Source organism: Carya illinoinensis, chromosome 14, assembly GCF_018687715.1.
Source record: "Carya illinoinensis cultivar Pawnee chromosome 14, C.illinoinensisPawnee_v1, whole genome shotgun sequence".
NCBI classification, from domain to species: domain Eukaryota; kingdom Viridiplantae; phylum Streptophyta; class Magnoliopsida; order Fagales; family Juglandaceae; genus Carya; species Carya illinoinensis.
The window spans coordinates 17,049,769-17,075,858 of record NC_056765.1 but is presented as its reverse complement, the minus strand read 5'-3'; the positions used below and the strand labels follow the sequence as shown (position 1 = coordinate 17,075,858).

At 35.9% G+C, this 26,090-nt stretch overlaps 1 protein-coding gene and 1 long non-coding RNA gene across 9 annotated transcripts; both read left to right on the top strand.

Annotated features, from left to right (window-relative positions):
* The first annotated feature begins 5,344 nt into the window (after positions 1-5,344).
* LOC122295086 lies at positions 5,345-10,199 on the top strand. 8 transcript variants are annotated; one of them, XM_043104120.1, is made up of 4 exons: positions 5,345-5,677; positions 5,818-8,268; positions 8,770-8,886; positions 9,438-10,199. In XM_043104120.1, the coding sequence occupies exons 2-4, from the start codon at positions 8,233-8,235 to the stop codon at positions 10,029-10,031; spliced, it is 747 nt and encodes a 248-aa protein (XP_042960054.1). In that variant the 5' UTR covers positions 5,345-5,677; positions 5,818-8,232; the 3' UTR covers positions 10,032-10,199. The 8 variants fall into 8 exon arrangements, 3 of the variants coding, with proteins under 3 accessions (XP_042960054.1, XP_042960053.1, XP_042960055.1); XR_006237844.1 differs by having other exon boundaries at positions 5,345-8,268; positions 9,430-10,199; XM_043104119.1 differs by having other exon boundaries at positions 5,345-8,268.
* A 5,233-nt stretch (positions 10,200-15,432) lies between these two features.
* Positions 15,433-19,893, top strand: LOC122294936. Its single transcript, XR_006237805.1, has 2 exons — positions 15,433-18,533; positions 19,437-19,893. It is a non-coding gene; the product is annotated as an uncharacterized LOC122294936 (long non-coding RNA).
* Positions 19,894-26,090: the final 6,197 nt, after the last annotated feature.

Below are 26,090 nucleotides of genomic sequence, written 5' to 3'. Positions count from 1 at the left end.
AAAAAGTGCAGTAATACTTTCTCTGAGATGTGATATTCTGCCTTCCTACATCTCTAACAGTTGCTAATCATAGCCATGGAACCACCAACTGAAGTGTCTATAGAAATCTGTCACCTCTTTTCTTCTTGTTGTATTATGGAGTACACTTCATTTAGACTAGGGAAAGGCTTTTTTTTTTTTTTAATTAAAAGGAGGACAGAACCTCCATCAACTATATATATACCCTCACTTTTAGCAGAGAAAAACCTTTACACAAAAAAAGCCTTTACACAAGAGAAAGACTTTACAAAAAGCTAACAAAGAATATACACTATCATGTGCATCTAAAATAAGCTGTCCCCATAGAGTCTAGTCTCGCCAGCCCTCTCGTTATCCTTGGAAGTTGCTTCCATTCTGAGAAGAAAGCTGACTCACCCAAGGCACCCCTTCTAGCCAAAGAATCTGCCACTTGGTTGCCTTCTCTGTAGTAGTGTGATATTGTGAAGTTAAAATTCTGTAAAACAGCCTGCAGTTCTTCCAAGTAGTCCCAAAGGTACCAAGCTATGCAGTTTTGCTTCCAGAACTAGTTCACGAGTACTAGAGAGTCACACTCAATGTCTATAGCTGTGTGTCCCAGTTGTTGACATAGTTTAACCCCTTCTAGTAAACCCCTTAGTTCAGCTTCCACGCTTGAGGCATTCCGTGTCTAGAATAGAGTTGCTCCCCACCTTACGCATCTCCCCTTCTTCCATTTGTTCAACTAGTTTCATGTATTCTTCTAGAGAGTTGTCCTCTCCCACCACCTCCTCTATTCTTATGGAGTTGTCAGTTGCATGCGCTCCACCCCTATCGGGCCCCTCTTCAACTTCCTTTGAGACTCCCGCCTCTTGTTCCTCTCCATCTTCCACTACCATTCTAATATTAGAAACTTGTTTTCCTCTTTCCCCTCCTAGTTGAGAGTCTTGTTTCTCTTCTGGCATAGGATCCACACTTTCTTCTCCCCCCAAGATAGAATTCTTTTGTTTCTGTTCCACTTCCTTCCATACTCTCTCCTCTCCCTCCTTTTCCAAGACTTTCTTTCCTTCCCTTCTACTTATTATGTTCACTGTCTCTCCCATTCTACAGACCATTTCCATGTGCCCCTGTCTAAAACATTTTTTACAGTAGTATCCTTTTTTCTCATAAACTACACGTTGCCAGTTCTGAGTTTTGCCTGTTACTAGCGGAAACCCAGCCATTGGTTCTTCTAGTAAATCCACTTCAACACACATTCTAGCCCCTGTCGCCCTCGTCCTATATAAGGTCACATTATCCGTTCCTAAAAATCTACCAAACCGAGTAACTAATATCTGCAAAATATCCATTCTGTAAAGATATGTAAAGGCAAACCTGGTAGATAGATCCACTGAGAAGCTATGGACGGTTCCTTTTTTCACGTTGAAATCCGCTGTCCAGTTGAACAAACTGAAGGAGCATCCCGCCACATATCTTCCCTCCCTCGCCTAGGCATAAAGGTAGTCTTTTTTACTAGCTAGGTGGAGTAGCACATGGAGTTCATCCATGAAGCTTATCATCGGCACTTTAGAAAAACCCCAAGATTTGATGATTTGCAGTCTCAGCAAATCATCAAATCTTGGGAAAGGCTTGATTAGAAGGATCTAAGCCTTAAGAGCTTTGTATGTGTCATTTAAACCCATAAGAAACTTCATCACCTAGTCTCTTTCTTGGTTATCCACTATTGTTTTCAAAACCCCACATGTGTAGTTAGGAATAGACTCATAGTTCATCAATTCATCTAACAGAGCTTTTAACTTAGAGTAATACATACTTACAGTGTCTTCGTTTTGCATTATTCTAGCAATACCTTGCTTTACTTCATAAATCCTTGGAGCATTTTGCTGTGCAAGTCGTTGTTCAAGTTCCTTCCACAGTTGGTGAGAAGTCTCAGCATAAAGGGTGCTACTCTTAATGTCAATAGACATGGTGTTTTGCATCCAGGTGATGACTATGTCATTGCATCGAAGCCAATGATCAATCAATGGACTATTAGCCTTAGATGGTTCACAAATGCTTCCATCAACAAACCCAAGTTTGTTTTTGATGCGAAGAGCTCTTTTCATTGAATGTGCCCAAGAATGATAGTTGTTTGAATCAAACATTTGAGTGACAAGAAGGACTCCATAACTGTTTGGAACCAATAAAATAGGGGTTGTTTGGTTGGGATGGATCGGAAATATTTGAGTTTGGATTTGCATTTTGATTGGCATTGAAGTTGATGGAATCAGCCATGCTCTGATTCCATATAAGAAAAGGGAAACTAGAAAATTGCAGACACTATGCTGCTATTGAAGAACATAAAACAAGTAGGGAAATATTAGAAAAACTTTTCTCTGCTCTTGTCATTGAACTGTTTCTATTGTAATGTTTTCTATACATTTGAGCTTGGCATTTATACAGAAGTAGTAGGGACACTTGATGACAAAGCCTGTACAAAAGTAACAAAAGAAAACAAAGTTCTGTGCTGTACATGGAAATAGAATAGAAAAGAACAAAAAGCAGAAATACGTTGCTGCCTCTGCATATTGCAGCTTTAATCCATTATTCCAATTGCTCCCACCTTCTTTCCTTTTCCTTTTGAGCCATTTTGGACTTGTTGGCTATCCAATTCAGTTGGATCATGGTCATGTTGGTGGCACTCACCTTTCATTTCCTTTTGTGCTTTCAACACAAGCAACCAAATATTCAATCAAATGCAAAGAAAAACTCATCCAAAAACAATCCCTATTTTTCAAATCAACTATCAGTTCAATCATGAGAACAAATAAGAACAAAGACATTTCAAAATTCCAAAAAAAAAAATGAAAAATAAGTAAAATTCAATGAAGTCCAAACTTATTTGCCAAAATAGCTTTCCCACGTCAACCATCCATCAAATAAATCAAAATAGTTATAAGAACGCTAATAAAAAAAAATTATTAGTAATAACACTAAATAATCTCATTGAATTTTGGTGGTTACAATGGTTCCTCATCATCCAGTATGTCCTCAATAATGGTTCTGGGTTCATTATTCTTTTCTATAATTTATATACCACCACCTTTCCAAGATAGAGAGGTTAAAAAACAGGGAGAAAAAGAAAAATGAATCAACAATACAAAGTCACTAACCTGAGAATGAAGGTTCTCTATTTTATTTTGCAGAAGCTCAATCTTTTCTTCATGGTCGAGAACCTATACAAAAAAAATTGTTAATAAAGGTGAAATGGCAACATAGTTCCAACAAAAAAAATATATACATATATATATATATATAGGCTTCTTGAGTTTAACAAACAAAAGATTCTACAAAAAAGAATATAACCTTGGTTCATTATTCTTTTCTATAATTTATATACCACTGCCCTTCCAAGATAGAGAGGTTAAAAGTAGGAAGAAAAATAAAAATGAATCAACAATACAAAGTCACTAACCTGAGAATGAAGGTTCTGTTTTATCCACCAGAAGCTCAATCTTTTCTTCACAGTCGAGACCTACACAAAAAAATTATTAATAAAATGAAATGGCACTATAGTTCCAAACAAAAAAAAATTAAATAAATTAGGCTTCTTGAGTTTAACGGACAAAAGATTCTACCAAAGAGAATATAACGTTTGAAATTGACATTTTTTTAAAAGTCTTTGTTGCATACATATAGAAGAGAAAGCAAAACCACCTTACCTTCTCTATATTTTCCATCATAACTCCTTTGACTTCCAAAACCTGAGCGCTCACTTTAGCCAGCTTGCTGATCTTTGGATGATCTACACAACATCGCACCTGCTCCTTCAATTTGGGCCAAAATCACTGAGACCAGAATTTTGGCATTAAAGTAACTTATAAAATTTAAGATGGATATCCTATTTTACAACAACAATATGATACACTTCAAAAAGAAAAAAAAAAAGAGATAAACAGAAGAAGTGGAAGAAGAAAAGATTACCCAAAGTCCTTGTTGAGACTATTGGCAATTGTTGTTGCAGCTTTTCCTCCACCATTTCTCTGGGTGAAACCCTCCTTGATTCACTCAATGAAGACAATTGGAATCTGCTACTTTTTTTATTCCATAAAAACTTACTCCCTATATTTTCTTCACTTTTTATTTAAGTTAAGAAGCTAGTTGCAGCCCAAAAAGAAAAAGAGTAACTCATCCTATATGCAGGTACATGATTTAGGTACTTTGAATTAAGCTTAAAGTACATTAATCTTAGTTCTTAAGGCTACACTATAAAGTACATTACATTCTGATTTTATGGGAACAAACTTTACATAACAATTTATGATGTTTACTGCGTAGTTGAACAGAAAAACTTTCAACAAAACATACCTTAGACAGAAGCTTTGTATCATCCATATCTTGGAGATCCAAAAGCTTAGCACCAAAATCACCCCTAAACTCCAGAGAATAAAACACCCATCAGATGTAGCTACCCCACTTGAAGTTTGGGCAGTACGCGTGTATGGCTCAGAAGCACAAAAAAAGAAAAAGAAAACAACACAAGCACATGAAAATAAAGCCATTCTAAACTAATCAACAGGATCCTATTGCATTGAAGGACTATGGTTGTGGCAGGGGCATTGAACCTGGCCAAATTTCTAACCATAGTTGTGGCTGGGAGTTCAGATACCCTCTAAGTCTTCACAAATGAAGTACATCAACATCAGTTAACATCTTTGGTGCTCATGAATAAAGAGCTTCGGTCTATAACAACTTTGAAGTCTATAAAAGGTCTTGCTTAGGTTAGTCTGATATTTTTTACAAGCTGCAACAGCTCACAATTCAATTTTATGACATGAATATAAAACTTCAATCAATCAATTCAAGCAATAGAAATAGATTTTTTGGAACATTAAAATCAACATTTACAGTTCTTTATTAATGGGATCACATCAATCCAATAATCAATGCACTAATGCCTCTACACCAAACACAACAAAATAATCAAAAAACAATGAGCAATGCTACCCCTATGAAAATAATTTGCACCAAAGATGCCTCTTCTGCAGTGCTTGAGGCCAAAAGAAACCCAAAAAAAAAAAAAAAAAAAAGCTTATGCTAAAGTAAAGGTATCAAGGAAAAGGAGTTATTATCGCGAAAAGGAGTTATATATCTTTCTTTTGAACTAACGTGGCAGGCGATTTATTTTGAATGTCTACTAGGTTTGCTTCGTTTTCTAGTGGGGGAGTGTCGCGCCGCATGGTTGTGCCTTGTGGCCCTCCGGTGATGGCCGGAGGGGTGGGTGCTGCTAGGGGTAAGGGAGAGCATATGGAAGTGGGTTGTGGTGATGGTGGGGGTTGGGGGGGGGGGGGGGGGGGGGGGGGGCAATTGCTCATGGGGGGGGGTGGACGCACGTTTGCTCAGGCCCTTCAACGGCACCTGCCCACAGCCAAATTTCTTTTGCCTTTGAGGAAGCCTGAACTGATCATTGGGGCCCTGGGCTTTATCTTCTTGGAGGTGGAGATGGACAGGGCGGTGGAAGAATTGAAGTTTGCCCTGGTGCTGAAATTTGTGGCGAAGAGGCCTTCCATCTATGTGCTTCGTTTGTAGATTATCAAGACTCGGGGATTTACAAAAGTACCAATGATTAGTTTCATGGATGGGGTTCACATGCTGCTGCATCTGGCCAATGAGAAAGACTATCTGCACGCGTGGACAAGGGAAGGTAGGATGGTTGCAAGCTGTCAATTTCGCTTGTTCAACTGGTTGGTGGAGTTCGATGTTAATAAGGAGCCTTCTATTGCGCCACAATGGTTATTTTTGCTTGGTTTGCTGTTACATCTCTACCGTATGGATTTTCTGCAGATTCTGGCTTCTCGGTTTGGTCATTTCCTTGGAACTGACAATGTGACGTTATATCGTACTCAGGCCACTGGGGCGAGAATTTGTGTGGAAGTTGCCCTCCAAGATGAACTGCTGGATGGTTTTCCATTGCTTGTTGGTCAGAAACAGCTTCGGCAGCAGGTTAAGTACGAGAAGAGGGGCTTTTACTATATGAAATACTTCCGGCAAGGCCATATAGCGGTTGTTTGTCGAGCTAGTGAGAAATCACGGGCTAAAACTAGTAAGAAGGAAGGGATGCGAGGACTAGGAAAGGAGCGAATGGAGGATCATGTGTGGAAGGAAGTGGGGCGGTAGGAGGCAATGGGGGCTCCATCTGAGGCCATGGAACAGAGGATTGCTGAAACAAAGGAAGTGGGGATGGATGTGATGGTGAGGAATGAGCGGAAGGAAAGTGAGGGTGGTGAGCGGGTAGAGGAGGACGTGCAGATAGAGGAAGGGGAGGTATCGTCATCCAAGGATGTTCCAATTACTTTAGGGAGGGTGGGGAATGGTGAATCTAGTGAAGTGATGGTGGAACCTAGCAATTAGATGATGGCTCTTGATGTGGTTTCCAAAGCCCCAGCTATACCAGTGCATCACGGTTCAGAGAATTTAGTTTCCTTTAATATCGAGGCCATGCAACACCGTGTGGACCAAAGTGATCGGGTTAGAGACAATGCAAGCGAGGAGGAGGACTGTGAGGAGGTATGGTGTGATGAAGAGATCAGATGCCCACGTGAGGAGTCTTTGTTGTGTGTAAAGGAGACTGGGGAAGACTGCTTGAATCAACCCATAGAAGGGCCACGGGTCTGTAGTCAGGAGATGGGCACGATGGGTTATTCATCTGAGAGGGAGGTCAGTGAAATATCTTTGTTACGGGGTAAAGAAAGAATGTATGACTCGGACTCAGAGTATCGTTTGACATCAAAAAATAAGATTGAGGAAAAAGCATTAAGGAAGTCTCAACGGGTGCATACCTGGGCAAATAAGTTGGATTTATGATTGATACAATTCTTTATTGGAATATTAGGGGGTTAGGCAGATCTAAAGGAAGGCTTAAAAAATTAACGAGGAAGGTTCACGTGGATTTGTTTGCGATTTCAGAGTTGTTCGCTGCTGAGGATCGGATGGTAACATTGGGGCATTTTTTGGGCTTTCATCACTTTATGTCCAATGGATGTCAGGGTGGTAAATTGTGGATTTTTTGGAAGGAGGTGAATGCCTTTGAGGTGATCTCTTTGACGACTCAAATGGTAACCGGTTGGTTTACTAAAGATGGCCAGCGATTATTGGTGACTTTTGTTTATGCGAAATGTTCTTACATGGAAAGAAGAGAGTACGGAGGAGTTTGGAAGAGAGTCAAGTTTCTGATGCACCTTGGTTGGTTCTCGGGGATTTTAATATAATTCGAATAGACGCAGAAAGAATTGGAGGAAATCCAAGGCCTCTTGTATCTATGGCAGATTTTAACGACTGCATACATCATTATGGACTTTTGGATTTATTAGGCACGAGATAGTGCATGTCGTGGTGCAATGGCCACGAAGGGGTGTCGCGCAACTGAGCGAAGCTTGATAGAGCCCTTATTAATACTGCTTTTTTAGAATTATTCAGTTCGGCACACTTTAAATATCTAAGTCGGAAGTCTTCTGGTCATTGTCCTATGGTCATATATGTGAATCAACCTTTTTCGAGGTATGGTCCGGCCCCATTCCGTTTCTAGAACATGTGGTGCTCGCATGATAATTTTTTGTTGTGTGAAAGACGCTTGGTGTAGGACTGATTTGGGGTGGGGTCTTTCAAAACTGGCCATTCGACTAAAACGCACCAAGATTGCTTTACGTGTGTGGAATATAAATGTATTTAGGAGGGTGGATGCACATATTCAGGCCCTTGCAGAGTGGTTGGATATCCTAGACAATAATTTACAATCATGCTATTCAGTGGAAGAAGAAGATGATTTTCTGGCTACAAAACTGAGGTGTGGGAAAAGAGAGAAGCATCTCGCCTGGGGCAACTTACCAAAAAAAAAATGGTTAGTTGAGGGAGACCAAAACTCCAAGTTCTTTCATTCAGTTATCAACTAGAGAAGTAGAAGGGGGCGTATAGAGAGAATGGTGTTGTCCGATGGGAGGATTCTGAATAGTGCAGAATTGGTACATGAAGGGGCCACAAATTTCTTCCAGCAGTTTCTTCAGGAGACATCGATTATTGAGCCTTGTGATCTCTCGCCGTTAATCACACGACAACTTTCAGAGGTTGATAATAACCTCTTGTGTGCAAGACTGAATGAAGAGGAAGTTAAACGAGCAGTTTTCTCTATTCTGGAAGACAGCACCCTGGGGTCCAATGGCTTCGGTTCAGGATTCTATAAGGCTTGCTGGGAAATAATAAAGGATGACCTTCTTGAAGCGGCGAAAGATTTTTTTTAGGGTACTCCTCTTTCCAGGTTCTATTCTTCCTCGTTTATAGTTTTAATTCCGAAGGTGGATAATCCTTCGAGCTTTGATAAATTCCGGCCAATCAGTTTGTGCTCGGTGGCGTATAACATATTTTTGAAGAGTATTATTTTCAGACTCATTGATATTTTTGTGAAGTTGGTAGCACATGAGCAAAGTGCTTTTATCCCGGGATGTAGTATTTTTGAAAATATTACGTTGGCACAAGAAATGGTTCATTCTTTGCACAACCGAGTATTGCTGACTTGCTTCAGCTGCAACCGAAGTCACTTGGCTCACTCGTTTGCTTCATGATCTTCATATTTCTCTCTCGGCTACTCCTACTATTTTCTGTGATAATTGAAGTGCCATTTCCATGTTTGCTAACCTAGTCTCTTATGCTTGCTCCAAGCATATTGAGCTCGATTATCACTTTGTGCATGAGAATGTAACTACCGGACTGCTTTGTGTTAACTTTCATCCCTCTAATCTTTAGATTGCAGATCTCTTCACCAAAAGTTTCTCTCGGCTTCAATTTCTTTTCTTCCAAGCTGAGCTTTCTGTCTCATCTTGCCCCACGGCAAATCATACGCATCATCCTCAAGTCAATGCAGTAAGAATACTCAAGAAGGAAACAAATAAATATCTTTGTATATCCCTTTTTTGTTGCTTTAGAATATTCTGTCATTAAGTCTCTTGATTGTAATTCTTACAATTTATAATATAAATAAAGTCTTCATCCTACAGCAAACGTATACTGAGGAGTTCTCACTTCTGTGTCACTAAATCTTTTGAACAATATTATATCAGGTAAAAAGCATGAAAAAAAATGTTGCAAGACCATTTGTTTCTTTGGATCTTGATCAGGTCGTAGAAGGCTGAGTCGGGATAAGGGCTGTTCTTGTAGATCAGTTGCAGTCTTTTTCTCTATCCTCGTTCATATCTGAAATATATATCTAGCACTATATAACATTCAATATTGGAGCTGACGATTTTAACATGGACGTGGTAGATTAATCACAACTTGGAAGCATTGACCTTATTATGTTAACTCTTTCTTCTGTGTAAGGTTAGATTTGAAGTCTTCTAGAATACTTTATATCCAAGTAAATGGTTTTGGTTGCATTCTTGATCTAACATTTTCTTTCTATCTAAGAAATGCAGGAGGTAGAGAAAATGGTCCATCCCAAGGCTAAGGAAAGTACCAACAAAAAAGGTTTAACTCCCCGACAAGTGTTTACGAGGAACCATGAGAACTTGATGGAAAAGGGAGAGAAACGGACGAAGGATACAGCAACTTCATGCACTGTGGTGGCTGCTTTCGTTGTTACCATTATATTTGCCGCGGCCTTTACCATTCCAGGTCGTGACGACAATAAAAACGGCTTGCCAATTTCCAAAAAAACAGAGCCGGTTGACTTCTTTATGATATGTGATGGCCTATCCCTCTGTTTTTCCACAGTTTCAGTCTCGATGTTTTTGGGAATCCTCACATCACGCTATTCAGAAGATGATTTTCTTGAGAAATTGCCGAGGCAGATGATAATAGGCCTCATCAGCCTCTTCTGCGCTATTACGACCATGCTGGCAGTCTTTTTAATTGTCATTTTAATCGAGCTACATACGCGATTATGCACTGTATACGCTTTCGGTTGTTTGGCCTTCGCTATAGCGACCCTCTTCATTGTGGTGATTTTTCGCCTTCTTGTAGGCATGATCAGGTCAACGTACGGGCGAGGAATCTTTGATAGGAATTGAAGGATAATACAACTGACTGATCCACTGTGCAATATGTGGTATGTAAAAAAAGATGTTTTATGTGTGATGGACTCCCTTGGATGATTGGCATATCAGCCAGAATCGAGTGTTTGTTCCTTTTCTGTTGAACCAATAACTGATGAATCTGTATGAAGTTTAATTTGTTTACTTTCAGTGCTTTCAGTGACAGTATTGTTGGAATTAGTGTAGTCACCAAGACTCTATTTTCTACTAGTAGTTTATATTTCTTTCAATTGCTCGGATAGTTTAGTTTGAACTAAGAAAAAAAATAAATATTTTTATTTTTTTACTTTTTAATGATTTTGAGATTTTTTTTATTTATAAAAAATATTTAAAAGTATTAAAAAAATACATTAAAATTTTTTTTGTACTTGTAGGCACCCCAGTTGGGTCCCTGTGTCGTAGAGCCACTTCTTTTATTTTTTTTTTTAATTTAAATTTATTATACCTTCACTTCCTCTTCTCCCCAATCTCTTCCCCTTTCCTTTTCCAGAGCACCCCAAACAGAGCAGTGCCAACCACCAACATGGTTGAAAACCGAATCTCTCTCCCAAATATTCAATCTCTCTTTCTTCTCTCTCTCTAAATCTTTGTTAATTTAAGGGAATCAAAGAGAACTTGAAAAGAAGAGGGAGATATGAAGTTACTGGTACATAAGAAATTTTTATCTCACGAGTAGAAACTGAAAAATGCTCCTATAATTAAGTCAAATAAAACCCAGGATGGCATAATTCAACAAAACAGTATTCGTAAAGTATTTATGCTCAGTAAATTACTAAGAGGCTCTTTGCAATATTGTCTTTTGCATCTTGAATTACTCCCAAAAAAAGTGGACGACTAAAGTATAACTTTTACAAGCAAAGAATCCATAAGTTTAGTCCAAGCTGCAACGTGCCAACATACCAGTAATAGTTTCTTTGTTTTTACGGGGCTGTTTGACTTGCTTTTGACGAATCTGACTGATCCATAGGACTCCGTAAATTTCCAGGAAAATAAAGCCTCTTCACTCTACAGCGGAACGATTATTGCAGTGGCCAACTTCAAATAAAATCTGAATGACAAATTATTCTTATACCTACAATAGCTTAAAAGTACAACAAATAAATTATATATAATCACAGTTATTAAATAACCAATTGCAAAGTTCCTCTTAGATAAGATTAAGGCCCGATTTGAATGCCCAAAGCATCTCATCTGGACTGTACGGTCCCAGATTTCCTCTCTGAAAGATTGATGTCATCTTTCACTTCAGAAGTAGAGATCCTCTCTCCAAAGGGATGAAAACATGTTTAAAAGCAAACGGACAAAACCATGATAAAAATATTAATCCATGAATACTTTAGCACCCGGTTATTTGGCAGTAATTAAATCATTATTTTCAATGTGAGCTTCTCTTGCAAAGACAGTGAGCATTTCTCTTCCTCAATATATTTAATTCCCTCTTTTCTTGCTGAAGACTGCTTTGCATGACAAATGCGGGATTGGCCACACTCACCTGTTTCTTATGCCAACATCATATACTCCTCTGGCTATGTTTTAAAAACTTGTTTTTGGGAAGAGGACAGAACCTCAATTTTAGAGAAGAAATATAGTTGCTCGAATAGCATGTTCAGGAATAAAGTCTTGAGGTCCATCACCAACTTCTCACTATCTTCATAACTACTTCCATTTCTCTGTCTCTCTCTCTCTCTAGATACAATACATTAAATGTAAAGGTAAAAGTTGGCTAGGATTATATGATTAAATGATAAGGTTTATCTTATTATTATATTTGTAATTTTTTTATGAATGTAAAATAATTATCGATTTTATCTCTAAACAATATTGAGTTTGTCTAGAAATCTTAGAGGTCGTTTAGATAAGTCATTTAGGTAAAAATCAAGTCCATCAGGATCTGTATTTATCCATAACAGAAGCCGAACATAAATCAATCACTGCAGAACAGAATTATCGTGAAATGTCAGCAATTTGTCAGGAGACATCCTCGTTCAGCAGAATCCTATTTCAACTTGAACTCTTTCCAGTTTGTTTATTTTCTTTAAATATTTGATTCGTTTAATAATCATAATATTGAGATCCAACCAATTTGTTCAAAGAAATTGGTAGACAATTTTATAATTTTACAGGGATACTTGGGGAATTTCAATTGGCATCAGTGCGTGATTCACTCATTCGAGTGTGATCTGTGCTCTTGTAAATTATGTCGACGTCATTATATGTTCCATCATATTTCGATGGGGAAAACTATTCTTATTGGAAAGTTCATATTAGGGCTTTTCTCAAGTTTTTGGATGAACGTGTATTGCATTTGGTTGAACGAGAATAGATTAAACTCGAGACATCTATAGATGCTTGGACAAAGGATGAAATCAGCAATTGCAATTGGAATACCAAATGACTTAATGCTATTTTCATGGCGGTATCCCCCGAAGAATTTAAAAGAATCTCTATGTGTGAAATTGCTAAAGAATTTTGGGATATTTTGAAGGTTATACATGAAGGCACAAGAATAGTAAAAAATTTAAAATTACAAATGCTAATCTCAAAATTTGAAGAGATTAAAATGTTGAAAAATGAGAGTTTTAATGATTTTTATGCTAAACTGAATGATATTGTGAATTCCAGATTTAATCTCGGTGAAAAGATGGAGGATTCAAAGGCTGTGAGGAAGATTTTGATGTCTCTACCTGAAAGATTTCAGCCTAAGGTTATTGCCATTGAGGAAAGTAAGGATTTAGATACAATAAAGGTTGAAGAACTGGTCGGTTCCTTACAAATGTATGAATCATCACTTCCTCAAATAAGAAAATGTAACTCCATTGCTTTCAAAATAGTTAAAGAGGATCAAGATGATTTTTCTAATGAAGTAAATTTTAACAATGAAAATATATATCTCATAGTAAGAAAGTTCAGAAAATTCACATCTAATAAAAAGTCTAGTGAAAAGAAATAAAGAGTTAAAGAATTTTTTGCAAAGAAAAATTATTATGAAAAATGGAATAAAGAAAAATCTGATAATCATAATAAAGTAAAGTGTTATGAATGTTTTGGTTATGGTAACATAAAAATTGAATTTCCAAATTTCAAGAAAAGTAAAGGAAAAACATTAAATGTCATACTTAATGACAGTTTAGATTTTGAAAGTTTAAGCTCATCACTAATGATGAAAAATCTTTTATAACTTTTTCTACTATTGTGAATGATTTTCCTGAGATTGCTTTAACAAAATCTAAAAGTGGTTGTGATTATAGTAATTCAGATGTATCACTTATTGATACTAACCAATAATTAAGTTTACAGGAAGCATACGATGATGTGTGTGAAGAAGTGAATAAATTAAAGAAACTCAACAAGAAACTGTACAACAGATTTACTGCTGTAGAGAATGTGAAAAACAATCTTTTTGAGGTATTAAAAATTTATGGTATTGAAGTATCCAGATTAAAGGATCAAAAGGCTGAACTAGAAAAAAAAATTGGAAAAGTTTCATATGTGTAAGCTATACCCCATTTTTAGGTGCATTTTTAATGAATAATTATTTAATTTATTATCAATAATAGTTCTCTTATTTTAAATTTAATATGTTATTCGTTGGATTTATTTTATGATTTTTAAGTTATGCAAAATATTTTAAAATGCTTTATTGATATTAATTATTATTTTACATTTAAATTGCTCTTTGCTTTAATTTATTTTATTTTATTTTTGGGCTTTAAAAATTTTATTTTATTAATTGTGAGTTGTACTATTTTTATTTAGCTTTTATTTATTTTATTGTGCATTTTTCCTTTCTTAAATCTTTGATTTCGGTTTGGGCTTAGTTTAGTGGATTTCTCTTTTGTTTTTGGGCCAAAATTCCCTTCATTCTCCGGCTCAGCCCGTGAGCCTTGAAACCCAGCCCTCTCTCCTTTGCAATACGGCGTCATTTTGGCTTTAAGCTCTTAGGGCTTGACTTCTTCTTTCTTTCTCCTCTAGCGCTATCCACTTCTTCCCCTTCTTTTCCCATTCATTTTCGTTCTTTTTCTCGTCTATTTTGGCTGCTGCTGTTGCTTCTTCTTCTCTTCATTTCTTTTGTTTTCTCTCCTTTTCTTCTTCTCCTGTTGCGCCGGCTGTTCTTCTCCTACATTGGAAAATTTTCTGCTTCATCTTCAACCATTGTGCCGAAGTCCTTCTCCATTTCATTTGGGTATTAGCTTGCATTTTCATCTCCAAACTTTCTTTTTCTCTTTGCTGTTAAACCATGCATTACCTATTCTCTCTTGCATTTATATTTGTTCCTCTGTTTTTGCTGGTTTTTGCAGGTGAATCCGTGGGTCATGCTCTGTTTTTGGCCCCACTTTCATGCTCGGTTTCCTCTAGCATTTTCATGATTCAAGCTTGTGGTTTATTCCTTTTCATTTCCAGTTGTGTGGCCCCTTTTTGTGCTCTATTGTAGCCAAACCCGTGCCCCTGTTTTGACCCCACGCCGTGAGCTTCACTTTGGGTTTTCTTGATTATTTTGCTCTTGCCGTCAACCTCATTTTCCTAGCCATCATCATCTAGATTTTTATTTCAGTAAATCAACATTTTATGATGAAAATATCCCTTTAAAATTTACTTGTTTTCGAAATCCATTTCCGTCCCAAAAATTGTAAATTTTGGAAATTTATTTTTGAGCTAGGTTTTGACGTTAAATTAGGTGTTCGTGCGCTTCTACTTACAGATTTTATTGCCTTTAAATATATTTTTGTTTTAACAAATATTTTGTAAAATTAGTTGGTTGTGTCGGGCTGAGTTCGAGGAGTTGAGGGTTGGTTGGAATGGTGAACAGAGTTTGTGTGATTGCTTGATGTTGGGATTTATTGGCTGTTGGTCGTTCTTGTGTCATGTCATTATATTGCATAATTGCATGCATATTTATGAGCAAGAATGAAAACTGGATTTTTATATGTAAAATAGATTTTTAGGTGCGTGTGTATCACGACCCCAAAGCGTGATGGAGCATTATCTCGGTGAAGCTCGTCTAGTCACTTGGGAGTGGAATAGACTGAGTAACGTCTATGGGTTGTCGCTAGGTGACAACGAGATCGGACGAGATGGTAACGCTCTTATGCCGACTTCATGGCTCCTCTGCTGGCAGGGGCTAGAGGATATTTGGCTACGAACACGCTGGGTATGGAACTAGGCATCGCTTGTTACGAAGTCACACGCATGGTTGTTACCTATGGTGTGGTGAAAGGAGCCAGAGTGTGCGGATGGTCTTTAGGGGAGATTATGGTGCATACGGATTCAAATTGGATATGTGGGTCATTTTCTCAAAAAATAGTGAGATGTGATTAATGTATTTTATGTTGGGCCATTTTCTGGAAAAATGGCGGATGTGTTTTAATGGATTGGATTTTTGGGCCAAATGGAATTTTTGGCCTGCGTGGAAAATTACTTATTTTTGAGAAATGATAATTTTGGGTCTCATGCATATGGTATTATGTTCATGCATTTTGTTATTGCATAAATGTATTTTTATCTCGTGGTTTATTTGGATTATTGCTTACCTGTGATACCATTTCTTGGTATCATAGATTTTGATGCAGATGACGAAGAAGTTGAGCCCAAGGAGGCAACTTCGTCGAATGAGTAAATTGGTGGTTTTTGCTTGATTTTATTGGGAATTAGTTCCCTGCTTTTTAATTATGTATTTTGGATTTTTATGATGTTGTTACTGGATATTTGTAACATTTTTGTTACGCTTGTATTTAAGTGAGTTTGTATTTTAACAATTCTGGTACTTAGTTGACTGATTTTAATTATCCGTTGTGTTGTTTTGTTGTACACATGTTGCATGTACATACACTTGACACTTGGCGATGTGATGCATGACCCATGTTGTCATCATCCAGACGCCTCAATTTTCACGTGTCCATACTTGGGAGTTGGGAGCATCACACAAGCAAAAAATAGCAATACATAAATTAGATGAGATGTTGAGTTTTCAGAAGTTGAGTTGTGAAAGATTTGACCTAGGATACACAACTTTCCAAGACAAAGAGCTTACAATGTCATCATCCGCTGCCACTACCTCTAAGGGTATTGTCTTTGTCAAAAGAAGCCAAGTTGTGGATGATCCAAAAGAAGTCGCTTCAAAGTCAAATATTTTTAGAAAACCTCGTGGAAAATCAACCTCAAAAAGGCTGATTCAAAGTAAGTTTATTCATACTGTCATCATTGTGGTGTTGTTGGTCATATAAAGCCATATTGCTTTAGCTTGAATAAAGTGCATAAAATTAAAGTGAAAGAAACCCAAAAACTAAAGGGAAGAATCTAGAGAGTCAAGTTTGTGATATGAGTCAACAAATCAACTTGTTAAGTCTCAAACTTGATAAACTAGCAGATTTTTGCTTTCAAAATAAAGAAAAGATCATACAAAGTTATGTTGATGAAAAGAATAGACCAAAATTTAAAGCAAAGTGGATGGTCAGAGAAGATGTCATGTCACATTAATTGATAGGACTCCTTGCATGTTTCTGCATTCTTTTTATTATTGCATTTTGTTTTGTTTTGCTTTTATGTTTTTGTTTTTCTGTTTTAAATAAGAAAAATATATTATTTTTTCCCGTGTCAAAATTTGAGAACTTGTGTGCTCACTTAATAAATTCTTGTACCTATACATCTCTCTACATTGTGCATATTAACACTATGGATTATCGTGACAAAGTTTATTTACAAAGTACTGTGAGGTACTTATATATATATATGCATATTATAATCGAAGTTTATCTTGATGCTCATCATAGAGGGAGTTCATGCCTTGAATTGACTAATACTAATTGAACCTAGTACATTAATAAATAGTTCTCCCATTGCCAAACACAAAGAGTTGATCTATAGAGAAAAAGTTGGTGTTAAATTATTCAGAAAAAGATTAACACCCTACACGGATCTATTTCACTAAGTTCTTATAGAAAGAATCGTTGCTCTTATCATTATGGAAAAAGATAAGCAACAAAAATTGATATAAAAATGGAGAAGGTTATGCAAACTAGTGTTTGGAGGAGATGCTCATGTATCTAGGCCCTAGCATAAAGTTTGATTTTTAAGGTGAGTAATGAACTCTTGTGAGCATCCATAAGAAGAAAATACTCTCAATAATAGTACCATAAATATATTGAAGAATAAAAAATATATATTACTAATAAATGCTATGGTATAAGTTTACTCCATCACACACTCACATGAGCTTTGACATTAATGATCTTATGACGAGTGAACATCCATGATAATTGTTGCAAATAAGAGAGTGTACTCTAATTAATTTGTTTTGTGAGTGACACCACGTTTGAATTGAGATGCATCAAAACATGTTATTTTCCTCATTGTTTATATATATAAGAAAAATATTCATTTTTTAGTTTTTTTTAATTTTTTAATTTATTATTTTATTTAAAATAAAATAAATAAAGTGATAAAAATATAAAATATATTTTGTGATTGGGTCAGTATTGAGTATTTGTGATTCTAAAGTAGAAGTCTGGAACTTGATTTCTGGTCTATTGGCATAAGTTCTAGTGGGACTCTAAGGCACAAAGCACATGCATGGTTTAAGTGATTTCAATCACAAAGATGCGCCCAGCCCCCCGACATAATTACCCCTTCACTTGCACGGGAACTCATCTAAACACATGGCACTCTTTATACACAAGCCCTAGCTCTCCTTATCTCATCCACATCTCATTCAATTTTCTTGGGAGAAATACTTGGTCCGAAGTTTGTTGACTAAAGATTCTCCATCACGGTAAGATTTTGAATTTATTCAAATCATTATCTCCTTCCAATTTTAAGTTTCGGTACCTACATATATGGAGATTGAGATTTTGATTTTTGTTTAGATGTTAGGACTAGAATATCTTAAAATTTGAAATATATGCTCATATGGTTCGATTTTATGCATGTATTGATGACGATTTTTAGTGCATTATGTGATTATACAGTTCAGTTTTATCCCAGTGCATACCAAGTGTTTGCTTTTTTGTCTCAATCATTTGCTCATTGTTTGACATACATTCATACCTATACATCAGGTGCATTTAATCTATGAAAAGTTGAGACACATGAGAGTTGTTCATCATGTCTTTCGTCTCGACACACATAAATAATATTTATTCTCTTATGAGTATTGTTAGATTCATGACAAAAAGGGGGAGTATTGGAAGAACAAATTGAAATATGTTAAAATATTTTAGTATTGTGAAATTTAGGGGGAGTTTCAGTAAGTGTGTTATTGAGGGGGATTTTAATGAACTTGCTTAAATGAATTCGTTAAGGGGGAGTTGAATAATATTGAAGGGGAGAAAGTTTATTTTTGCTGGACATAAGCTTTTATTCTTGATTATTTGTTTGTAATTTCTACTTGGTTTCTTGGTTCGTTGTTTGTGTTTTTGACAGGTTTTATATTACATTTATCAAGCTGATTTTGTCACCAATTTGCCAAAGGGGGAGATTGTAAAGGTAAAAATTGGGTAGGATTAGATGACTAAATGATAAGGTTTATCTTATCATTATATTTGTAATTTTTGGATGAATGTAAAATAATTATCGACTTTATCTCTAAACAACATTGAGTTTATCTAAAAATCTTAGAAGTTGTTTAGATAAGTCATTTAGGTAAAAATCGAGTCCATGGGGATCTGTAATTATCCATAACAGAAGCCGAACAAAATCAGTCACTGTGGAAGATAGTTATCACGGAATGTCAGCAATTCGTCAGGAGATATCTTCGCTCAGAAAAATCCTACTTCAACTGGAACTCTTTCCAGATTGTTTATTTAAGAGATCCTATTGGTTAAGATCTATAGAGATTCAGATCTATATATTTTCTAGAGCACTTTCTAGTGCATATTTTGGTGAAAAAATTATTTAGTGAATTTTCATATTTGTAATCTCTCTTTAAGTGTGATCGTGCTTCAAATGTGAAAGATCTTTGATTGGATTTCAGCCACTAGAGTTTCAGGAGGGAAGTCAATAGTTTGAAGATAGCCAGAGGTTCTGGCTACTACTACAGTAGAAGACAAATGGTTCATTTGTCTGGACAAGTAAGAGAGTCAAGTTACAAAGGTCTTGTAATTGATAATTACTTATAATTGATTTTCAAATAATAAGATTGACTTTCTTGAGTTTGGTTGCTCTGTAGGGTTTTACCTTTAAAGAGTTCTTTAAACAGTTTTCCTTTGTAACTAATCGTTGTGTTATATAAGTTTGTTTATTTTCTTTAAATATCTGATTCGTTTAATAATAATAATAATATTGGGATCTAACCAATTTATTCAAGAAAATTAATAGACAATTTCGTAGTTTTACAGGAGTATTTGGAGAATTTCATTAAACAACGCTGAATTACTTTCCATTATATAGGGCTCACGGTTCATGACTACCGATTGAATGTTCGGTTTGCCAGCTACTCTTCTAGCTGTCCACCTGACATGATAATGCCCTTTATGTCACGGTTTCCACAAGTTGAAGGATGCCGTAGATCTTTGCGATCCCAATCTCACTCCTAATTTTTGTGGAAGTTGGTGGATTGTTTAAAATGGAGGCCAGGTACATAATGAGATTGCCAACATCTTAGCAGTAAGTTTCTATCATGCTCAGGATCACATTTTTCTCACTTGACAACATCAAGTTCTTTATTGGGATTGGGGGGGAATGGGATTGGGATTGGGATTGAGATTAGATATGTTTGGGGTTTTATCCATTGAATGCATGCCTGGAGAGTGGAGTCCCCACTCATTGTACCCAGTTGTTTGCGTTACTTTAAATTACAGTTGCCAAGTCTTTAAGATCTTTATTAATGCATGTCAATTGTTACAAAGGCTTTTTATGGGTGGGACTGGGTATTTGTTTTTCTTTTTGTTGGGTCAGAGGCAGTGGAAATGTAGTAAGTTTGAGTTTTGATTTCGTTAGATATACTTGAATTAAGTTGTATTGACATGTTGTTATAAAAATAAAATTAAAAAAAGAAAAAAAAAAGAAATGGTTCCTTGTGATTATAGTCAACTTCCTCCAGAGTAGGGACAGCTCACTATCTTGCTCCATGACTTTTCCTTATGGTAAAGATCATTTCATAGCCTTCATGTATATATGTATCAACCGCAATCCACTTTTATATGTCCATAATTCATAGTGTGATTTCATTGCAATGCCATTCTCTGCCGCAAACTCAAGAACCACATCTGCTAAACATTCACTTTTGCTAATCATCTCTGGCTCAAAGAACTGGATCCACCACACAAATAAACTTTTCTGTTCATTATAAAGTGCAATTTTAAGGCTCCTCTCAGCTACGAAGCTCCATAACCATTCTAAAAAATTGTTATAAAATGCCCCATGCTGCAACAACATTGAATATAACCCTCGGGAAAAAATCCAACTCAAAATAACAACACTTTTAAAGTTTATTTTTATATTTGTATAACTAATTTACTTAGATAGTATCATCACATAGGCATAAATACACATGCTAAGCTTACTCAGTGATACCGTATTTAATTTTTTGACAAGGAGAGAGAGAGAGAGAGAGAGAGAGAGAGAGAGAGAGAGAGAGAGAGAGAGAGAGAGAGAGAGAGAGAGAGAGAGAGAGAGAGCTCAAAATAATTTAATTTATATTTAATATATCTCAAAGATCAAGATATCGCTGTATCCAATTATATATGCTCAAACAGATAAGTGAAGTTCTAAGCTAGTAAAGACACAGGACATAATACACCTGCATTTAAATTATAGTTAGAAATAGATATTATAAGGATGTGGAAGAATTTTTATTAAATGTCAAGAGTTTCATAAACTGGAAATGAAAAAAGTGAAAACAAAGAAGATGATGAACTTAATCTATCTTAAAGGAATTGTACTGAATGAATTAAGTAAACTGATCATTGTATTTACATCTATTTATACTGAAAATCAAGATAACAAAAAATAACTAAGGTATATTGTCTACTTTAGCCTTGGCCGTTTCTTGTTTGGACTTTAATTCCATGTTTTCTATATGCGATGCTATACTCCAACACCCCTCTCAAGATGAACATGAATATTGAGAATGTTCATCATGTGGAGAGTGTGATGAAAAGGCAATGAACCCAGTGGCTTGGTGAGTATATCTGCCAACTGTAGCCGAGAAGGAATGTAAAACAGCTTGGTAAGCTTCTCTTGCAATTTCTCTCGAACCAAGTGACAGTCAATTTGTATGTGCTTAGTTCTTTCATACTAAACTGATTTGGTGGCAATAGACATTGTTGATTTGCTATCTGTGTATAGAGTTGTGGGCTGTTGATGATTGATCTGCAAGTCTTGCAATGCATAGACTAACCATTGCACCTCACATGTTGTAGCCGCAAGAGCTTGATACTCTACTTCAGCAGAGGATCGACTAATTGTGGCCAGTTATTTGGACTTCCATGAAATTAGCAAATTGCCCAAAAATATTGCCAAGCCTGTCTTTAATACCATGTCAAGAGTTTCATATATTGGAAATGAGAAAAATGAAAACAGAAAAGATGATCAACGTAATCTATCTAAAAGGAATTGTACTCAATGAATTAAGTAAACTGATCATTGTATTTACATCTATTTATACTAAAAATCAAGATAACATAAAATAACTAAGGTATATTGTCTACTTTTGCCTTGGCCTTTTCTTCTTTAGACTTTAATTCCATGTTTTCTATATGTGATGCTATACTCCAACACCCCCCTCAAGATGAACATGAATATTGAGAATGTTCATCTTGTGGAGAGTGTGATGAAAAGGCAATGAACCCAGTGGCTTGGTCAGTATATCTGCCAACTGTAGCCGAGAGGAAATGTAAAACAACTTGAGATTAATCTGCAAGTCCTGCAAGGCATCGACTAACCATTGCACCTCACATGTTGTAGTTGCAAGAGCTCGATACTCTGCTTCAGCAGAGAATCAACTAATTGTGGCCTGCTTTTTGGACTTCTACGAAATTAGGGAATTTCCCAAAACTATTGCAAAACCTCTCTCTAATACCATGTTGAGAGTTTCATTAACTGGAAATGAAAAAAAAATGAAAATAGAGAAGATGGTGAATGTAATCTATCTGAAAGGAATTGTACTGAATGAATTAAGTAAACTGATCATTGTATTTAGATCTATTTATACTGAAAATCAAGATAATAGAAAATAACTAAGGTATATTGTCTACTTTTGCCTTGACCTTTTCTTCTTTAGACTTTAATTCCATGTTTTTATATGTGATGCTATACTCCAACATTAAACAAAGGGACAACCTCCATAATCCTTATTCTCTGATCCAAAATTTTTATCTAGCAAAACAATAATATAGTCGGTACACCTGCAAATTTGGAAGCATTTGTCCTCAACCTACAAATGCATCGACATGACAATTGTGGGAAAAAATAAATTAAATGAAAATGCTAACTAGCTAGTTCCCTTGCACTTTCATCATCAAGCTCACAACAAAAACCAAAGTTTGACTGCCAGGAAACGTGATATATACACATCTAAGCATCCTTCTCTCTACAAAATTACTATTTCATTTTCAGGGTATGTTAGAAATACTAGATCAGAATACACAATGGAAACGATCTTATCTCGTTGGCAAATTGTAGATCTAGTGCAGTTGTTTCATAGATTCTCCATTGTCGTTGTTCATCCAAAATCCTCTCGTATCAATGGTGGAGTGTGCTACATGGTAATACCAAAGCAACACTCACATATTTCACAGTCTAAGTGCCAGAACTAGAGAACCGACACATTGAGAGAGAGATCATGTTTATGGTGCAAATCGCTGATCCAAAGGGGGGAGGGGCTATGTAAATAGCATCTTTTAGTGGAACTCCTGACTGGTCATTAAAGGCAAACCATCAAGGCTTATGAAGTAAAAAAATGATATTTGCAGTCTTAGAGTAAGCAAATCTCGCGTAGTTCGTTCGAAAAAAGTAAATAAACATGGGACCCATATGGGTAAATCACTTTTTTATGATAGATTCTGTTTTTTATTCAAAATGAGTATGTGGAGCTTGCGTATCTTAGGACTCTGTAAGTAGCATTACTCATGAAGTAATAGCTAGTTCATAAACCCCAAAAGAAGGGGAAGGGTGCCACTATGGGTGCCCCCTTTATTACTGGGTGAAAGGAAACAAGGTGATTAAAGAATACCAAATTGAAGCTATGTTGGAAAAGGAAAAATAAAATGAAAAAAAAAAAAAAAACACAAATCTTGTTTACTCCCTTCCCCAACACCTAATTGGTCATGCTTGAGCATAATAATTAATCAATTGAGCCTTGGACTCTAACTCCCGGTTTGGACATCCGAACAGGCCAGTGTTTGGCATTCCCCACAAGAAACAGCCTAGTACTTCCAGTTTGTGCGCTTGATAGATGCAGTACTTGATTGAGTACTTGAAGAGCTATATATATTTTTAACAGAACTATAATCCAGGTTGGGCCTAACCGACAAAACCTCGGGTACACCTACAAGATATTCGCTGAACATAAGTAGCAATGAAAAGACCGTCCTTTCACAATTCCCCTCCTCAAACATAAAAGAATAGAGAGATTCATAACTTCCTTCATTGCCTCACGAGTTTAGTGTGTTTGTAAGACTTGGATGTATTAAGATTTTAGGTTTTAGAGTTTTTTGTTATCACTAGTACTCTTTTTAACTCCATTGTTTATTTAGTATATCAATTTCTTGCTATTCGTCTTCACTAGTGCATAACCAAATTACTGATTTAGTGTTTGCAACTTCAACAATGAAAGGAAGATCCGAATGAAAAATTGGAGTCTGGGAGAAGCGTGAGAAATAACCTTGCCATTCTTCTCTTTGAATGCCTCTGATCTGTAGTGTTCTATGAATTTATGAGGTTTGGACCTTTTAGGAATACTTTCCATTATAAATTTTAGCTTCACTCACGCCTTCTTCTTGTACTAAACCACTCTCCTATCCACTTTACATTTCATTAACTGACGGTTGACACTCATGTTTGCATTGCATTGCAAGGTCATGCTTGGCATGATCTTCTATATTATTTCCTTTTGCCATACATTACAAAGACTTCGTTATATGGTCCAAAGCTTCTATATGAACAGAGCACGATAATCCTTATTTCTTTTTCTCATTTACAAGTAATGAAAGAAATTACGAACTATAAAAGAAATTGAAATGAAGAATATCTAGAGAAAATAAGGGAGAGAAACTTTGAGGGCTACATCTTTGCTATTCTCAATTTTGGTTCAATAACAAAGATTGCTTCCTACTTATAGATAATTTAATTACATAGAGATAAGATAAATATTATGGAAATTAAATATCTTGTTCATTCGCTTACCAATCTAAGAGGAACTGCATGCTAGCCTCCTGTGCAAGGACAGAGCACTGTTTCCGAATCAAACTTAGAATTAATTCCAGGTTTTAGTTACAAATGGGTAGATATTACTTCCAAATTAAGTTTACTTGAGACGAATTCGATGATAGTTTGAAAGAGTTTTGTGTGCATTCTCCCAGCCTTAAATATGGGCTCGTTTACATTTTCACATCAACATATTGACCTGGCATTAGGAAAACGAAAGGATTTTTTAAATGAATAAAACAAATAGGTCTGGAATACATGCTTTTGATATGATAGGATTTGATTTACAAGAGAATTAAACCGACTTATAAGTAGGATTCATTAATTAATTTGATTACCAATCTAGGAGGAAGTGCATTTTAACATCTTGTGAACGGACGAAGCACTAAGAACTGTTTCTGAATCGTACTCGTAATTCATTTGAGGTTTCAGTACATGCAAATGAATAGAGATTATGAGGCATTTGTACGTGTTCTTTATCGTCTTCATGTATTTCCAATTTATACCCTCTCATTCCTCTCCCCCTTGACCTTTTGCTCTCCTCCTCCCTCTACTCTTGATCTCTTTTCCGTCTCCCCACCAAGAGCCACATGGAAACCTCCTTCTTCATGGACATGAAAGTAGGGTGACAGTCAAGGAGAATGTCATTCCTTTGTTAGGATATTCACCATAAATTATGTAGCACTTTGAGCTCTCTGAATATCTAATAAAGATATGCTCATTTTTTCTAGGCCAAAGTTTCCCCTATTTATTGGAAGTGGTGTGAACATCACCTACAAAATCCCAAGGCCGAAAATGACGTTCCAAGTTTGATTTGCTCCATTCCATAATTCATATGGGGTTAGGAAAACATACTAAGAATGCAAATGGTTCAAAATATAGGTAACAACTAAAAGAGTATCGCAAAATGAAATTAGCAGGTTAGCTTGCAACATTATTGTGACGCCCCCAACTCTTACGTACGGACACATGGAAATCGAGGCGTCGGGATGATGATAACACAGGTCACACATCCCAACACCTCGATTTCCATGTGTCCGTACGTGGGAGTTGGGAGCATCACAGGTGGCCGTGTCAGAGCAGTTCGGCTCTGGGTAAAACCACATGTCCCATAGGTGCAGTACCAAAATATTTTAAAGGTTTAAATTGAAATTATTTATTTATTTAGTTTGAATTGTTTTTATTTAATTTAATTTGATTTTATTCGATTTGAAATTATTTTGTTAAAATTGAATTTGTTTTACTTACTTCGATTTTAATTTGTTGTTTATTTTATTGTGTCAATTTATTTTGTAGGTTTTATTTTATTTTATTCTATGCTAATTTGTTATATTTTAAATTTTTTGAGTTTTAAAGTTGGGATTTAAAATTATTTTACTTGAAGTTTACTATTTGAATTGTTTTATTTAATTTTACTAGATTTTTAATTGATTTGAAATTATTTCATTAAATTTGAATTTATTTGAGTTAGCTTGATTTGAAATTACTTGTTTATTTTATTGTATGCTATTTTATTTTATTGTTATTTGGTTTTGGTTTTATATTGTTTATTTTGTCCGAAGTTTAAATGGGGTCGAAGGTTATGTTATGGCAGGAAAATGGTAAGACCAAGAAGGCCTACCGACAAGCCTCAGGATGATTTGCCGCGTGGTGATGGAAACTACGCCATAGCTTGAG